Here is an 18681-nt window from a genome sequence, read left to right as displayed (position 1 = left end):
CAAGTGAGGCCTGTACGTCCACCTGGCAGAACTTAAAAAATTAGTGAACAGAGGACCAGATGGCAGCCTTGCAAGTCTGGGATACAGATGTTAGATGGCAAAAAGCCCAGGAGACACCAAAAGCCTTGGTGGAATGGGTTCCGATGGGAAAGGGGGGAACATTTTCCTTAAGGGTGTAGCCCTGAAGATGAGTTGTCTGATGCACCTGGCAACAGTGGAGCGCGAAGTATGGTGTCTTCTATGAGGAACTCCAGGTAGAACAAACAGAGGCAGTGTCTTGCAAAAAAGGCAGTGTCTGCCAAGTAGACTGACAGCCCTAACCACTTCCAAACAACGTAAGGGAATTCATTTCCTTGTCATGTTATTGGGGCAGGACAAAGGGATGGACGGACATTGTTCTAATTTAGGTGGAAATAGGAGACCACCTTAGATATATAAAAGAAGATTTTGATCTCAAAACCTCCTTAAAGTGGTTGTAAAGGCACAAGGTTTTTTTACCTTCTGTGTGCAGCAGCCCCATTAATACTTACCCAAGTCCCCTTTGATCCAGCATTGTCTATGAGAGCCTTGCCTCTCTGGGGACTCGCACACCTGATTGGCTTTTGGCCACAGCGGGAGCCATTGTGCCAATCAGAAGAGGATGGGGTGGGGCTGAGCCATGGCTCAGTTTGTGAATGGACACACAAAGCAGCAGTGGCTCTTGCTTGGGTGACACCAGAGCAAGCTGCTTGCTGAGATGGCGCCCAGCAGGAGGAAGAAGCACCGGTGTGGGACCCAAGAAGAGGAGGATCCGGGCTGCTCTGTGAAAAACCAATGTAAGTATAACATGTTTGTTTTTTAACCCCTTGCCGCCGAGCGTATGCAAATGTGCGTACTCGGGTTCCGGGGGTTATACCGGGATGATGCCCACACCTGCAGGCATCATCCCGGGACCGTTTTTCAGAGCGGGCGATCGGCTTTCCAGCCATAACAACCGATTCGGCTAAAAGCCGCTCGGCTGTTATGCCGGAGGAGCGGGAGGGGACTTACCGGTGTTCCCGTTCATTCGGGAGCACCGATCGCACATCCGCCGCTTCTGGCTGCTAGGGAGGGACTGGAATGAAGCCGTAAGCGGCTTCATTCCAGTCTCCTAATTGTAAACACGGAAACGACGTCATGACGTCACTTCCCATTTACTCGGCTGCCAATGGCACTGGATTTAAAAATATATACACTATTCAGAGTCGCCAAAAACGGTGATCTGAATACTTTGAAGTGTAAAGGAGGGATCGGGGGGTCTTTTAGACCCCCGATCCCTCCATAAAGAGTACCTGTCACCACCTATTACTGTCACAAGGGATGTTTACATTCCTTGTGACAGCAATAAAAGTGATCACATTTTTATTTATTTTTTTAAAAACAATTTATTAATTTTTAAAATAAATAAGAATTTTTTTTTTAAACGTCCCCCCGTCGCCGTGAGCTCGCGCAGCAAAGAAAATGCATACGGAAGTCGTGCCCGCATATGTAAACGGTGTTCAAATCACACATGTGGGGTATCGTCGCGATCGCCAGAGCGAGAGCAATAATTCTAGCACTAGACCTCCTCTGTAACTCTAACCTGGTAACCGGATTTTTTTTTTTAAAGCGTCGCCTATTGAGCTTTTTAGGTACCGTAGTTTGTCGTCATTCCACGAGTGCGTGTAATTATAAAGTGTGACATGTTTGGTATCTATTTACTCGGCGTAACATTATCTTTCACATTATGCAAAAAAATTGGGCTAATTTTCCTGTTTAGTTTTTTTTTAATTCATGAAAGTGTCCCTTTTCCCAAAAAGTTGCGTTTAAAACACTGCTGCGCAAATACCGTGTGACATAAAATATTGCAACAATCGCCGTTTTATTCTCTAGAGTCTCTGCTTAAAAAATATATATAATGTTTGGGGGTTCCAAGTAATTTTCTAGCAAAAAATATGGATTTTAACTTGTAAACACCAAATGTCAAAAATAGGCTTAGTTATGAATGGGTTAAAAAAAATAATGTTGAATATTGCTTTAACCATTTCCCGCCTGTAGGCTGTATATATACAGTCTTGGGTTGAAGTGGTTATACCAGGACCATGGTTTCAGCTACAACCAAGATCCTTTAATTGCTCTTTTATTTCAGTGATTCCTTTTGAAGTAAAAGCAATCAGAGCAGCTATACAGCGTTTGACCGCTTTTACAGGCATCAGAAGTAGGAGGAACTCTCCGCCTTTACTGGCCTCTCCTGATCCATGATCGGGGAGCCCGGTAATGACGTGACCGGTTCAGTTGCATTACCTGAGAGAAATGGAAGGATTGCAAGTTCCAGGCACTCTTTTGTGATGTCAGAAACCATAAGCGAAGTTTTGGTTTGTTTATTTACAAGCTAAGGCTGCATTCACACCTGAGCGTTTTGTAGCTTGAAGCCTGAAGCTACAAAATTCTAGAGGGGAAAAAAATCTATTATTCTCAATGGAGATGGTTCACATCTCCACTCCATGTCGCCTGAAGCTGAACGCCTGAAGCTCAAACAAGTTCCGGACCCTTTTTTGTCGTTCGAATCGAGCAGATTTGGGCGTTTTTCTTCTTTTTACTTTGGTGACCTTTTGCCCTGCATAAAATCGCAGAAAAATGCGGTAAAAAACGCCGCAAAATCGTGGTAAAAAACGCAGCAAAATCACGGTAAATTTTTCTGCTTAAAAAAGCTATGCTCAGGTGTGAATGCAGCCTGATACTGATTTGTACAGCATTTGAATTAAGCAATCTCAGTTTGAACAGATGCTTTGAAGGTCAGAGAAGAGAAGGGTCTAACAGACCCCAGATCTCTCCATAAAGAGAGAGTTTGCAAACTGCAAATGCAAACACGCACGTAGGTCCCACACACATATGTAAATGACAATCACACTACATATGAAGTATTATCATGAACATCACAGTGAGAGCAATCATTCTAGCACCAGATCCCTTCTGTAACTCTAAAATGGTAACCTGTAAAGCCTTTTAAAGCGTCACCTATGGAGATTTTTAGGTGCTGTAGTTTGGTTCTGTTCTATAGGTGTGCACAAATTTTCAAGCGTGACATATTTGATATCTGTTTACTCGGCATAACATCATCTTTTATATTTTACCAGAGAAATTTGTATTATATTGTGTTTATGTTCACAAAAATTAACTGCTTGCCGACCGCCGGCTGTCAATTGATGGCCAGGCGGCTCAGCTCTCGTTGCGGGAGGGCGTCATATGACACCCTTGCCTTTCCGGCCCACAAGGGGCTGCGCACCGCATGCCCGCTGGGTCACTGGTGTCTCGATGCGCGTGCCTAGCGGCCGCGATGTCCTGCGGCCACCCACGATTGCCCGGTAACACAGCAGGACTGTGGATCTGTGTATGTAAACACACAGATCCACAGTCCTGTCAGAGGAGAGGAGACCGATGGTGTGTTCTCAGTACAGAGAAACACCGACCTGTCTCCTCCCCCCACAGTTAGAATCACTGCCAGGGAACATATTAACCCCTTGATCACCACCTAGTGTTAACCCCTTCCCTGCCAGTCACATTTATACAGTAATCAATGCATTTTTATAGCACGGATCGCTTAATAAATGTGAATTTCCCAAAAATGTGTCAAAAGTGTCTGATATGTCCGCCACAATGTCGCAGTCACAATACAAAGCGCAGATCACCGCCATTACTAGTAAAAAAAAAATAATAATAAAAATTCTATAAATCTATTCTCTATTTTGTAGGTGCTATAACTTTTGTGCAAACTAATCAATATACGCTTATTGCGATTTTTTTTTTTTACCAAAAATATGTAGAAGAATACGCATCGGCCTAAACTGAGGAAAATGTTTTATTTTTAAAAAAAATTGGATATTTATTATAGCAAAAAGTAAAAAATATAGTTTTTTTTTAATTTGTCACTCTTCTTTTGTTTATAGCGCAAAAAATAAAAAACGCAGAGGTGATCAAATACCACCAAAAAAAAATCTCTATTTGTGGGGACAAAATTATAACAATTTCATTTGGGTACAGTGTCGTATGACTGCGCAACTGTCATTCAAATTGTGACAGCGATGGCTTGGGCAGGAAGGGGGTGAAAATGCACTGTATAGAGGTGGTTAATTAAAGTGTATTTTTTCTCTCAACAAATTGCATCTAAAAAAGCCACTGGGCAAACATTTTATGACATAACAAAATTTCAACATCCACTATTCTATTCTCTAGGGCCCCTGCTTACGTAAAATATATAATGTTTGGAAGCCCTAAGTAGTTTTCTAGCACAAAAATGCCGATTTTTACATGCGTGAGAGAAATGTCAGAATTGGCCTGGGGGTCAAGTGGTTAAACAAAATACAATAAGGCTCTTTATAATCTACAGGTGCAAACTGAGAAAAAAGCCTACAAGATGTGATGGCAACCAATGGGGGCAACCTTAAAGGTGTAGTTTTCCAACAGATTTTCTGTAATTGGTTCAAAAGGGGGGGGGGGTTTCCCAGAAGCAAGTTGACATAGGAGGGTAATTTAGGGGAAATATATGAGCACCTTCCAGTAAGAAGGTTGTGATAAGATATTGGCTTCTGAAAGATGATGGTTAAGGCTTGGTTCACACTCGATGCGAGAATGCGAGAATTTGTGCAAATCCCGCATCTCACCCAACGTGCAAGCAGTTCACACTGCCATATGCGAACCACTGGGAGTGTCAATACACAGTTATGACACCCCAGATCAGTTTGCATATCACAGTGTGAACTTCATATGTTGCTTTTCAAGCCAAAATAGGTGCCTCATGCAGGATCCAGTCCCAGAGCAAACATTACACGTGGGCCCCATGTATCCAGAAACTGCTAGGCAGTACAAGGCAATAAGCAATCAAATGTTGATATAGGATTCAGATGATAAAAAAAAAACTTCAGTAGTTTTTAAAGAGAATAGGTCCATCACCTAAGGACACTAACAAAACCTGGAGCCCCACAGAGTGGGTGGGGTTATATTGGTACGCTCTACTATATGATGAAGCAGCATATAACTCGTGGTCTATGAGGCCAGTTCTGTGTCCTGTACTGTAGGATTATGATATAATGTACATTTTGCAACAGCGTTCTTAAAACCATACTAAAATAACATCCAGAAAATGTAGCTATTCTTCATGTGTGTATACTTTTCCTGATAGATAAAAACATTACCACAGTAACCAATCAGCTTCTATTTTTTTTTGTCATACCAAACAAGCTGAAGTTCGGTTGGCCACACATTATGCAATTTTCTTATTCAGTTTCCTTTAGATTTACCTATGTAGTGCAAGGGCCTGCCTGATTGTATACAAATTGAAAGTGTTTGTTTGACCTCCTATTATATAATTTTTGTAAATCTAAAGGAAATTTGTACAAGATAATTGTATAATGTATGGCCAGCCTTAAATACAGATTGGTTACTATGCACAGCTGCACCATATTCTGTGTGCACCAGTTTTTGTAAATCTTGGCCTAAATGTATGTATAACAAAATTTCTATCAGTGCAAATAATAACCTTAATCACTAAATAGTGATAACTGTGGTAGGTGATATACCAAAAAAAAAAAAACACAACAAAAGAAAAGTGCAAAAAATACCCCCCCCCCCCCCCCGCTGCTGCACACACAGAAAATGCGGTCACTTCACAAATGCACAACATACCACCAGTGCATAAACGTTGGAAATGCAAGTGCTCTCCTCCACCTCAATATCCTAGCCGCTCACCTCACGTTCTGACCCCTGTTTCACAAGAAGGTCAGAAAAAGCAGGTTCCCTGGATGGATACCAGCCAGTACAAATTCTCTCAATGGGGTCCGGTGCACAGGGGAATAGAAAAGGGAAAATCTAGTGCTCTCTATGAAATAAACTGTTTTGATATATATAGAGAGCACTAGATTTTGCCTTTTCTATTCCCATGTGCACCGGACCCCATTGAGGGAATTTGTACTGGCTGGCATACATCCAATCAACCGGAGGCAGTACAGAAGGAATAGGACTTTTATGACCAGCTGATCCGTTTGTATCCCAGAAAGGGAACCTGCTTTTTCTGACCTTCTGGTGAAACAGGGGTCAAGAACGTGAGGTGAGCAGCTAGGGTATTGAGGTGGAGGAGAACACTTGCATTTTCAACGTTTATGCACTGGTGGTGTGTTGTGCGTCTTTTGTGCAGAAGACTCTGAGGATTATTTTTGTGCATTCAGACTTTTTATTCTATTTATTTTTTGAGTGTGTGGACTTTACCTTTAGGGTCCTTTCACATGGGGCGGATCAGTGCTGATCCGCCACGTGGATATCCGCTTGCTCAGCGGGGATCGCCGGAGTGATCTCCGCTGAGCAGGAAGATGACAGGTGCGTCTCTGCACACCGCGCAGGGACGGACCTGTCACAGCGCCGCTCTCCCCTATGGGAGATCGGGTGACGACGGACCGCAGTGTCCGTCGGCACCAGATCCTGAACAGATGCTCCAATAGAGGTCTATGGAGCGTCGGATGTCAGCGATGACAAGTCCGCTGACATCCGACCCGCTCTGATCCGAAAAAGTGTGACGGAGGAAAAAGCAATTTTTCCATCCGTCACACTTTTTCGGATCAGAGCGGGTCGGATGTCAGCGGACTTGTCACCGCTGACATCCAACGCTCCATAGACCTCTATGGAGCATCTGTTCTGGTCCGCCTGAAAAACTGACAGGCGGACCTGAACGGATCGTCCGTGTGATAGGGGCCTAACTGTTTATTGTTCACTATTCCCACTGAGGGAACACCTATATTTCATTATTGTGTAGCTCAGTATCTTGCTATATTGCAAGTTAATCGCATATTCTTATTTAATGATTTATTGGGAGTTATTTAGGAAGCGCAACACGGTTTTGTTATGTATATTGTAAATGTATGTATAGTCACGTATTTCATATTGGTTGTGATACAGTATAGAAGGTTTAAAACCCTTTGTTTACATTTTGCCATGTCCCATTGGGGAGATTTCCTCTTGATCCAAACCCTATAGAAACAAAAAGAGGTGGCAGGAAATGTCTACAACAAGAGTAGAATTTCCCTCTAAGACAGCTGTCACCAGTCCAGTTTCCACTGGAAGGTTTCCCCTCTAGTCCAGTTCTGGGAAGAATTTAAACATTTTGGATTTCTCTTCACTTTCTATTCCTGTTACAATGGTCACAAGACCAAAGAGGATAAATCTACCCAGGGGGACAGAGAACAATAAATTCCTGACATGGGTTCTAACCCTTCCACACATTCTACAGAGATAACAAAATGTTTGGCTATACATACACTTTGGCCCCAGATTTAGAATGATTTTGCCCCCTCAAACTGCCCCCTGTTTTATGGGACTGCAGTACTCTGAAAATACTTCTATTCTACATGCACTCTGGAGTTTTATACTGATATAAAAAAAAACTGTGTGCTTTCAGTTACTAGACTATGGAAGGCTTCCCTTGAGGAACTCATACAATGCTAAATTCAATTTTTCAGAACTGCATGTGCACATATTTATATTAGATCTGGTCTAAAAAAAAAAAAAAAAAAAAACATTGGTTGGATTTTTAATTTTCCAGATCCGGAAAGACCTGGCGGTAAACCACGAAAGCAGTAAAAAGTTAGAGTTAAGCCCCATACACACTATCAGATTTTCTGCTGATTTTTGTCTTCAGATTTACCAAAACCATATAGTGCAAGGGCCTGCCTGATTGCATACAAATTGAAACTACCTCATATTATATGGTTTTGTTAAATCTGAAGACAAAAATCAGCAGAAAATCTGATAGTGTGTATGGGGCTTTATACTCCACTCAGTATATTATCTTTTCGTGTTTTTTTTTTATAAAAGCTCATCAAAATGTGACCAGGTCCTTCTGCATTAATTTATACAGTATATGTCACTCTCAAACATTGGCTTTTAAGCTACATTAATGCTGGTGTTCTTCAGTACTGTTCTGAAAGCCTGATACTTATATTCTTTTGCTTTTAATATTTTTCTTTGATATCCCAGAGATTCTATTGGTGAGATATCAGGAGCAAAATATTAAATCTCCTGCTCCTTCTTAGATAAAAGATTTGTGCCCCCAATGCACTAAAACATTCTAATAAATACAATCTAAAATGGATGTGTGAAAGAACACAACTACACTTTAGGTAGAAAATCCCCCAAATCCCCACTCCTACACTTTAGCTGCTATACCCTAGAATCAACCACCCTGTTGCCTACCTTGGTGTGATGTCTACATCAACCTACAGAATTTACTGCAGTAGAAATTTACCATCGAATCTGATATTTTTTAAATGTATCTATATCATCTAAGTAGATAATGTTTACAATAAATATAGTTGGCACTTTTTTCCTTAAAATATGAAATAAAATGGCATATGTCTGCCAAAAGGCAAAGCACAATGTTTTTCTAATATAAATTTCAAATTTGAACTCATATTTTTAAAGTAGACCTTGCACTAAAATGCAAGTACATAGTGCTCCTTCCCCTTATCGAAAACCATTGCATTATTGCACTAAAAACGAAACACCTGTTAAAATGAGTTAGAAAACCTAACCTACCCCAAATTCTGCAGTGGAGAGGGTGACATCAAAATCCATCTGGTAAAGTCCTGGAATCTCTCAGTATCTCAAGTCTCAAGACAGTCCTGAACTGTTGGAGCAGCTTTTGTAAGATTTGGAATCTTCAGCATTCCTAAATCTTGCCAGCAGGGGCGTTGTTAGGTGGCAAAAAGACCAAGGGCTTCAGCCCGAAGTCCAAGAACTGGAGGGGGGGGTTGTGCGGCTTTTTTTTTGGGCCTTTGTGGTGGGGTTGTGTGACTTACCAGTGCCCATCAATGCTGACCAGTAAACACCTGCCTGGAACTGACCATTGCACTGACCTTCCTGACCTACATACATTGACCTGCCTGACCTACATACACTGACCTGCCTGACCTACATACACTGCCAATGACCACTGACCTACTTGACCTACATACACTGACTATTGACCTGCCTGACCTACATACACTGACCACTGACTTGCCTGACCTACATACACTGATCACTGACCTGCCTGACCTGCACACACTGACAGTGACTACTGACCTGTCCGACCTACATACACTGACAATGACATACATACACACACTATGTCTGACCTACCTCAGCTCAGCCGTGGTATGCGGTCACAGCAGGAAGTCACTCAGTCACTCTTCACCGCCAGAGAGGGGGGATGTAGCGTTCCCACCTTCTGGAGCCTGCAGGCTAAGATGGACGTCAGGTCACACGTCCCACGGTCCTGACATTGGTGCTGCAGGCTCCAGAAGGTGGGACCAGCATCACTCGGCTGCTTTCGGCCGCTATGGCACTCAGCTAATTTCAGCCGCACTCGCCCACTTTCGGCTGCATTTGCGAACAGATCGGTCCTGGTGGCCGGCGCTCGGGTCTAACAATGGAATGCAGCATTCCATAGACTCTGGGCTTTTCGGGTCACATTCGGAGCTTCAGCCTCCCCTAGCTACCCCCTCCCGACGCCCCTGCTTGCCAGAAGGATTGCAACGTCAACCTCGCCGAGGGACACACAAACAGCAATTAGGGGTAAGGTAAGTATTTTCTTTTCTTTTTTTAATGGGTATTTTGCTTTTACAACATTGATATGTTAATTTTAGATGGAGGGAAGTGGACACTATGTAATATGCAGACTATGAAATTGAAGGTAAGCTAAAGTAATGTTTAGGAGACACAAATACAGAATATGGAATAAGCAGACTTACAGGTTCTGATTTGGCTCCAGATCGTTGTACAGGAACAGGTCTGGGACCTGGCACTTTTGGGGGAGGTCTGTGGGGTAACAATACAGCTTCTGCTTCTTGTGAGTTTGTCTGTGCTGTTTTCACAGATACAGATTTAGGTTCTCCTTTTGGGAAACTTGGGTGGCGATGTAGATTGGTTTTTACTTCCCCTTCTGTTTTTTCTATAATAAAAATACAATTCAATTAATACATTAAAACTTTAAAGGGTGGAACATACATATGGAAGCATCCATATTGTAAAGAGTATGTGTGTACAAACTCACTAACATCATTTGTGTACTCTATGTTCCCCTCACACTGCTGTGAATATTAGCTTCCCTAATTTTTGGGAAATTGTGTCAAGTCTGACTGCTGTTGTGCTCTTCTGGGACAGTGTTCATATGAATGAAATAAAGGCAGCTTTCAGAGTACAATTTAATATCTTATAACCCTGGCATCAGGAACTTCTGGCTGTAGGGTCTCACTATTGCTGGAAATGTGAAATATTGGGTGTAATATCAATAACGTTATTACAGGATTTTCTGCAGTATTATCAGAGAAACAATGGCTACATCTGTAAGGACCATCATGAGAAAGAGTACTTTACGAAATGATGTATTAGACATACAGTTCCAGCTTTAAAGGAAGTGAATTACAATTTTACAACAGGTCAAACAAAGCTTACCTTTTTTGGAATCCATTAACCATTTAATAGCTTCCTCTGCTTCTTGTGCATTAGTCGTTTTAATTTGTTTTACATTGTAAGGTTTGCTTATCCCAGTTTTGTCTTGAGGCTTAAAAAAAACAGAATATAGTAAAATTATAATGAGACTTGATTAGAGCCATCCTTATTAAAATGCCTACTATACTGAAAAGTAAATCACATTAAATCAGTCATCTTACCTATGACCATCTTTTATCCAAATCTTACAAAATCTGCATAATTTTCATATACATGAATCAGAGGTTTTCATTTTGTAATGTTGCAGAACAGTGACTCACAAGGCATTAGGTTTTTGACACAGATTAATAGACTCTTTCATGTCCAAGTAAAGCCCATCACCACAAAGAAAATCAATCAGACTTTCTGAACATTCAGAGCAAAAAAAAATTCTCTCAATTCCTAGCCCATCGACAACCTTGCCATAACCCCTATACAAAGTACAACCCACTCTGCTGGATTATCTTTTTTTTGAAAAACATCTGGCTTTGGGACAGTACACACCTGAATCACACAGGAATGCAGTCCGCATTTCTGTGTAAATCCTGTAAGACGTAGTGCGTTGCGATTTTCACGTATTCGTTTAAATGGGCTGAAACTGCACTGAATCGCACTAAAAGTAGTGCATGCACTACTTTTCAAAAACCCACTGCATCAGATTGCATAGTACTGTGGTACAATGCAATCCGGTGCAGGCAAACACACTGCATTTGCAATCTGCGTTTGGAGTGTACTTGGTGCTACATTATGAATGTCGCTCAAGCTGGGGAAGCCAATCTCCTGCAGTCACCAGGGAGAAAGGTGCAGGCTGCTAAAAGGTACTCATCAGAAGCAATACATACATAAAATCAAAGAAGCGCCGCACTCCTGTCCAATCCACCTAATGTAGACTTGAAAACGGCCTCAGCCTATGAGTCTCTGCCAAAGCCATGTCCCCTGGCATGTTTTGCTCTGCCCCTTGGAGCTTAATCATAAAGGTACAATACCCTATCATTAAGCTCCAGTGGGTGGAGCAAAACATGTAAGGGCGTGTAGCTTTGGAAAAGACTCATGGGCTGAAGCCACTTTCAAGTCTACATTAGATTGGCTGGACAGGAGTGCGGTGCAATTGGGGTGTTGTTAAGATTATACTGACACCCTCAGCGGATCAAACACCCAGTGCGTTTTGAACATGGTGCAGGGAATACAGGTTTCCTGCACCGCATTCCGATGTGAACAAGCCCATGAATAAAGGTCTGCAAAACCATTAAAGGGGTTGTAAACAAACATGTCATACTGTCTGCTTCTTCTGGGGTCCCCCGGCGGTGCTGGTTGCTCCTTCCCGTATAGGGTGCCCACATTGGAGAAGGCTCTCCTAAGGTTGAAACCCGTGCGGGCACGCTCCCATATCCTGCTTCTGTGTCCATTCACACAAAATGCAGGACTTGGCCCCACCCCCCCAGCGCCATTGGATTTGATTGACAGCAGTGGGAGCCAATGGCTGCGCTGCTATCAATCTATCCAATCAGGGCATGAGACACCAGCTGGAGCTGGTGTGCTTGTTCCCAGTCGGAGAAAGATCAGGGTCAAGTAAGTAAAATGGGAGCTCGGGAGAATAAGAAAATTGTTTAGTGTTACTTAAAACCCTTTAACACTGAATCCAATCTTTCACACTGAATCAACCCATAAAAGTCCACACTTGTCTCCAAGTGCAAGAAGTTTAGAATGAAAGCACAATGTCTCAGACTGCAGTTCAACAGCATCCAGATCTTGGAGCTAAACAATATTCAAATGTATACAGAGGTCTGATGCATTTTACTATTTTACATAATGTCTGACTATATTTACCCCCATCCTGTATGTTATTACTGTGATATAACTCTTTCTTCTATAAGGCCCTAATAATACCCCAATAAAACCACAGATGCTTTGCTATTTACTGAACTGTGGGCAAAGTAAGTGTAAAACTGAATAATTTAATAACTATAAGATTTAGACTTACAGGATGCTGGGGAGCTCCAAGAAGAAGCTTCAATGGTTGTGGAATGGATCCTGGAATGTTACTTTCTATAAAGCATAAATGTAAATTTCATTGTTTAAAAGATAACACAAAATAGGCCACATGTTCTTAAAAAAGAACCTCAGTACAAAGCTAATTAGCCCATCTGTGACTCTCATAGGTGTTCCAAAAAACAGGAGAATGAGGACAACAGCAGAATAAGAACGAATATTAAACTATAGTAATGACCCCCCCAATGCCTCCCAGGATTTCCACATCAATCCTCTATGCTCCTCTGTGACGCTTGTTCCTCCTGTGATCTCCAGTGTATCCTTCTCCAGTGATCCCTGTGCTCTGCAGCTGTGTCCTCTGTACCTGTGACCCAGCCTGAATTCTGCTCCTGTGACCCATGTATACTTCAGTCTACATCATGGTCCTGTGACTGCTGTACACTTTAGGGTGCATCCTGCTCCTGTGACTCCTGTGTATTCCAGCTTGCATCCATCCTACTTTTGTGACCCTGTTCATTTCAGCCTGTACCCCTTGCACTCCAGCCTGCATTCAGTGTCTCTGTGTAATCCTGTGCACTCAAGTCAGTTTATTGTGTTCCCGTGTGACCTTCCCAGAACCCCCTGTGCAGCTAAGACTGTGTTCCGATGTTTCATGCACCCCTCTCTGCCTATGGCTGAACTTATTTCATAGTTCTGGAGCCCCTGCAATACAATCAACTCTTTCCTATGTACCTGAGCACAGTTCCCAGAAGCTGCCTTTTCGAGTAAGTCAGAGGGCCGCAACCTGGGAGTGGGGTGCTCTGGTGAAGTCCAGACACCTCCTTAGATTCTGTGCCCTGGCCCTTCTAAGGGCTCACACCTTTGCTAAATGTGCGGGCACGCTGAGTCCTAGTCTTTTTATGCCACCAAACTTCTTTGTTACTCTACCGCCTAGCCCCAACTGCTACAACCAAATCCTGGTTAGCCAGTCTGTCTCCTACTGGGAATGGACTCCCATCTGTGACATTTCACTGGTCCCTTGAATGGAAAACATTCATGACACTCATATACCAGTGCAAAAAGGTTCTCTAACAATCTGAAGATGTTCATTGATTCTGCAAGTCATGTCATTTGAATATACATATAGGTCCTCTTACTTGGAGGTGGTGGTCTTTGTGGTGGACGTGTACGAGGTCGATTTGGAACAGACAGTGATCTATTAGGTGACCGGGAACGTACTTCCCCAGCATCTTCAAGTTCTTTCTTTAGGGCTAACAAATCTGCATCATCTGGAAAAAAAAACAGTTATAAACACAGTTAAAAATTTAACTGATTCTATGCATGAAGGTAAAAAACCTTCATTATGCAGACCACCGCAGTTGATCTACTGGCTCTCTGCCTCCTCATTGGCCTAGACACAGCAGCGGGAGCCATTGACTCTGATGGGCTGGCGACAGGTACTCGGGTACTCTGATGGGCTGGCGACAGGTACTCGGGTACTCTGATGGCCTGACGACAGGTACTCGGGTACTCTGATGGCCTGACGACAGGTACTCGGGTACTCTGATGGCCTGACGACAGGTACTCGGGTACTCTGATGGCCTGGCGACAGGTACTCGGGTACTCTGATGGCCTGGCGACAGGTACTCGGGTACTCTGATGGCCTGGCGACAGGTACTCGGGTACTCTGATGGCCTGGCGACAGGTACTCGGGTACTCTGATGGCCTGGCGACAGGTACTCGGGTACTCTGATGGCCTGGCGACAGGTACTCGGGTACTCTGATGGCCTGGCGACAGGTACTCGGGTACTCTGATGGCCTGGCGACAGGTACTCGGGTACTCTGATGGCCTGGCGACAGGTACTCGGGTACTCTGATGGCCTGGCGACAGGTACTCGGGTACTCTAATGGCCTGGCGACAGGTACTCGGGTACTCTGATGGCCTGGCGACAGGTACTCAGGTACTCTGATGGCCTGGGGACAGGTACTCGGGTACTCAGGTACTCTGATGGGCTACAGATAGGTACTCGGGTACTCTGATGGGCTGGTGACTGGTATTCGGGTACTATGAAGGGCGTCGACAGGTACTCAATGCTCATATAGACTGTGACAGGTATTCAGGTACTCCTATGGACTGTGACAGGCAGGTACTCGGGTACTCTGATGGACTGTGACAGGTACTCGGGCACTCATATGAACTGTGACAGGTACTCAGGTACTAATATGGACTGTGACAGGTACTCAGATGGACTTTGACAGGTACTCAGGTACTCTGATGGACTGTGGCAGGTACTCTGGTACTCTGATGGACTGTGACTGGTACTCCCGTACTCTGATGGACTGTGACTGGTACTCCCGTACTCTGATGGACTGTGACTGGTACTCCGGTACTCTGATGGACTGTGACAGGTACTTGGTTACTCAGATGGACTGTGAAAGAGTCTGCTTAAATGAAGGGTGTGTATTCTGGCAAAAGAGTACTTTCCCACTGAAAATCGTTTGGATGTAGTTGTCCAAATCATCACCAAATAGCCGATCCCCATGAAAGGAAAACCAGTCAAGAGCTTTTTGCATGGTGCTCCAGCTGACCACTTTTTTAACCACAGGATTCTACGCATGTGTACTAGCACAAGCGAAAGGGGCACCTGGAGAACAGAATCTTTAATGGCGTCTATGGCAACATAATGTTCTTGGTAGTTTGGCCAAATCCTGGGCTTGCTGTACAGGAACCTCTTTAAGGGCCTGTCTAAACTGGTCCTTTAGGGATTGACAGATGCCTATTGCAGCGACTGCGGACTGAGTAACCGCATCTGCTAAAGACAAAGAGGATTTTAACAGGAATTTCTAACCTCTTATCTGTTGAATCCTTAAGCATTTGTGCATTGTCTACTGGACAAGTTTTTCCTCAGTTTAGGCCGATATATATTCTTCTACATATTTTTCGTAAAAAAATAAATCGCAATAAGTGTTTATTGATTGGTTTGCGCAAAAGTTATAGCATATACAAAATAGGGGATAGTTTTATGGCATTTTTATTAATAATTTTTTTTATTAGTAATGGCGGCGATCATCGATTTGTATCGTGACTGTGACATTATGGCAGACAGATCACACACTTTTGGTGTGATTTTGGGACCATTTACATTTATACAGCGATCAGTGCAATAAAAAATGCATTGATTACTGTGTAAATGTGAACGGCAGTGAAGGGGTTAACCACTAGGTGGCACTGTAGGGGTTATGTGTGTCCTAGGGAGTGATTCTAACTGGGGGGGAGGGGCTGTGTGTGATACAACACTGATCACTGCTCCCGATTACAGGGAGTGGTGATCAGTGACAGTGTCACTAGGCAGAACGGGGAAATGCTTGTTTACATTAGCATTTCCCCGTTCTTCCTCTCCATGAGACGATCGCGGGTATCCCCGCGGACATAGAGTCCATGGGACCCCGTGATCACGAAGCTCCCGTGGTGCGCTCATGAAGCTCCTGGCGGGCGCTCGTGTGCCCACAACCCACCTCTTAAAGAGCAACGTACAGGTACGCAATTCTGCCGCAGTATCTGCGTGAGGCGGTTGGGAAGCGGGTAATTACTATGGTGCTCTGTGCCCCATAATGTCAATTATTCTGCAATATACTAGTATTAGAGAAAACAACATCTGTATAGTTAAACTATAACAGGTTTGAATTGTCTTTCTTGGACTCCCTCCTTGAACTATGCATAGAAAATGCAGCCACCTGTTGGAACCACAATCTCATACCTTCAGTTGTAAAAACCTAGATATAATAATATATTTTTATAAACGAACTTTCATTTTAGAATTATTGTTAACTAATCTTACATTCATTATCCTTATGGCTAAGTTTTATACATTTTGTTCATACGCCATGCTTTTACAATAATAGCCTACAATTGCAAACAGTGTTCTACATTTCAAGATTGAAAGAATTGGCGTGTAGAGAAATAAATATCACAACAGCCCTTTGCTTTTACCTTTAAATGAGTGAGGCTTCCTAGGACTCATATAAGAAGCTTTAGTTGATGATGATGATGATGATGATGTGTATGTTGCAGGCAGCTGTTCATTCCCCAGAGACATGCCATCACTTGCTGCTGACCTGTCAGTTATTAGATAGTGAGGCATAACGTCATCAGAGTCATCTTCCAATATATCACCTGTAGAAATTCAAAACAATATTTGGCTATATAGCAGGAATATTTTAACATACGAACCAAACAAAATAAATGTAGTTATTCCAAAAATACCTAGGGGGAAAAGACTACAAACGTTTTAAATTAAGATCTCATCACCTACTAGCATAGAGGGTGAGGAGTTCCTTCTGGTCCCATATTTGCACTATATGGTCACTCTCCCTGTCATGTAGTCTGGCTCTATTTGAAAGCTGAACCCATTATCTGGAGGAGGAAGTTTTCTAGCACTGTAATGTTCAGATGGTGCACAAATATGTGTTACAAAGTACGAGTATTATATTTTCCACTAACACCATGCAAAATACAGTACAATTGAGTCATTTACTAAAGGAGTTAGAAACCTTCACTCAATAAACGGTCGCTGTGTTCACTCTGAATGCCCAATCACTTGTTAAAACCAAGGTATGCAGAATACCATCTCTGAACGTGCAACACATCAAACCGTGAAGCTTACAGCAGCAGAAAACCACACCGGGAGACACTTCTGTCCACTAAGAAGAGGAAACTAAAGCTCATCAAAATTGGACTATAGAAGATTGGAAAAATGTTGCCTGGTATGATGAGTCTCGAATTCAGCTGCAATATTCAGATGGTAAGGTCAGAATTTGGCATAAACATGAAAGCATGGATCCATCCTGCCTTGTGTCAACGGTTAAGGTTGGTGTTGGTGGTGTAATGGTGTGGGGGGATATTTTCATGGCACACTTTAAGACCCTTTAGAACCAACTGAGTATCAATTAAACACCACAGTCTACCTGGGTATTGTTGCTGACCATGTCTATCCCTTTATGACTACGGTGTACCCATCTTCTCATGGCTACTTCCAGCAGGATAATGCACCATGTCACAAATCTCAAATCATCTCACCACTGATTTCTTGAATATTACAAGTTCACTGTACTCCAATTGCCTCCACAGTCACCAGATCTCAATCCAATACACCTTTGGGATGTGGTGGAAGATTCGCATCATGTATGTGCAGCTGACAAATCTGCAGAAACTGCATGTGCTATCATGTCCCTATGGAACAAAATCTCTGAGGAATGTTTCCAACACCTTGCTGAATCTATGCCACAAAGAATTAAGGCAGTTCTGAAGTCCAACCCAGCACTAGCAAGGTATACCTAATAAAGTGGTCGGTGAGTGTATATACAAGTACAGTGACATTGGGTCAGAAACCTGTAACCCTCTTTTACCTTCTGGTGGCAGAGCTTTGGCAGTATGTTCTTTCACCAGCCGCCAGCTGGTGTCTATCTGCAAACCTCTGGCATTATTCTGTATTTGTATCTGGCTTCTGCTGGAGAGCTAAACATCTCTGTTATTTGTTTACCTTGGCCTTTTAAAGAGGAAGTAAAGGCAACATTTAAAAAAAAAAAAAAAAAGCACACCCTGTAAGGCAAAGGTATAATGAGCTAGTGTGCATAGCATACTAGCTCATTATGAATAACTTACCTGAGAACTAAGCCCCCGAAGCAGTCCTCCGTCTTCCTCTTCGCCGCTGCCATGGATCCCGGAGCGACTTCCGGGTCTCGCGGCTCCGGTGCTGTGATTCACCGGAGCCGCGATGACGTCACTCCCACGCATGCGCACGGGAGCCAACACTCGCGGCATATCGCCATGATCTGCGGCCTGCCCCAGTGCGCCTGCGCGCTGCTGTCTACGGCGCATGCGCCATAGACAGCGGTGGCTGTCTTCGGGTAAATATCTCCTAAACCGTATGGGTTTAGGAGATATTTCTTGGACCTACAGGTAAGCCTTAATCTAGGCTTACCTGTAGGTCAAAGTTGGTTGTAAGGGTTTACAACCACTTTAAGATTAAGCCAGTTTTGCTGCTATGGCTACCTAGTTAACTTATACTCTACCCAGCCAGTCCCTGTCCTCCCTTGAGTTTTCTAGGACATAGCAAACATTTACTGTACATCGATCGCATTTGTTGTATTTTTTTGTATTATCTACACTTATAATTGTGTCCATGACTGTGCTCTAGCTGT

The 18681-nt window shown here is 43.2% G+C and overlaps 1 protein-coding gene across 1 annotated transcript in view; it reads right to left on the bottom strand.

Annotated features, from left to right (window-relative positions):
* SYNJ2 (synaptojanin 2) overlaps positions 1–18681 on the bottom strand; it is a 203928-nt gene that overhangs the window by 3421 nt on the left and 181826 nt on the right. Inside the window, exons 22-26 of the mRNA XM_077486270.1 lie at positions 16472–16654; positions 13638–13769; positions 12494–12558; positions 10477–10585; positions 9774–9973 (exon numbers count right to left, since the gene is read on the bottom strand). Coding sequence (XP_077342396.1) covers positions 9774–9973; positions 10477–10585; positions 12494–12558; positions 13638–13769; positions 16472–16654 — 689 coding nt within the window. The remainder of the gene's footprint in view (positions 1–9773; positions 9974–10476; positions 10586–12493; positions 12559–13637; positions 13770–16471; positions 16655–18681) is intronic.

Source organism: Lithobates pipiens, unplaced genomic scaffold (genome assembly GCF_037356315.1).
Source record: "Lithobates pipiens isolate NorthernLeopardFrog02 unplaced genomic scaffold, aLitPip1_a1.2 Scaffold_18, whole genome shotgun sequence".
In the NCBI taxonomy this organism is placed as follows: Eukaryota; Metazoa; Chordata; class Amphibia; order Anura; family Ranidae; genus Lithobates; species Lithobates pipiens.
This window is presented reverse-complemented; position numbering and strand designations above follow the sequence as displayed.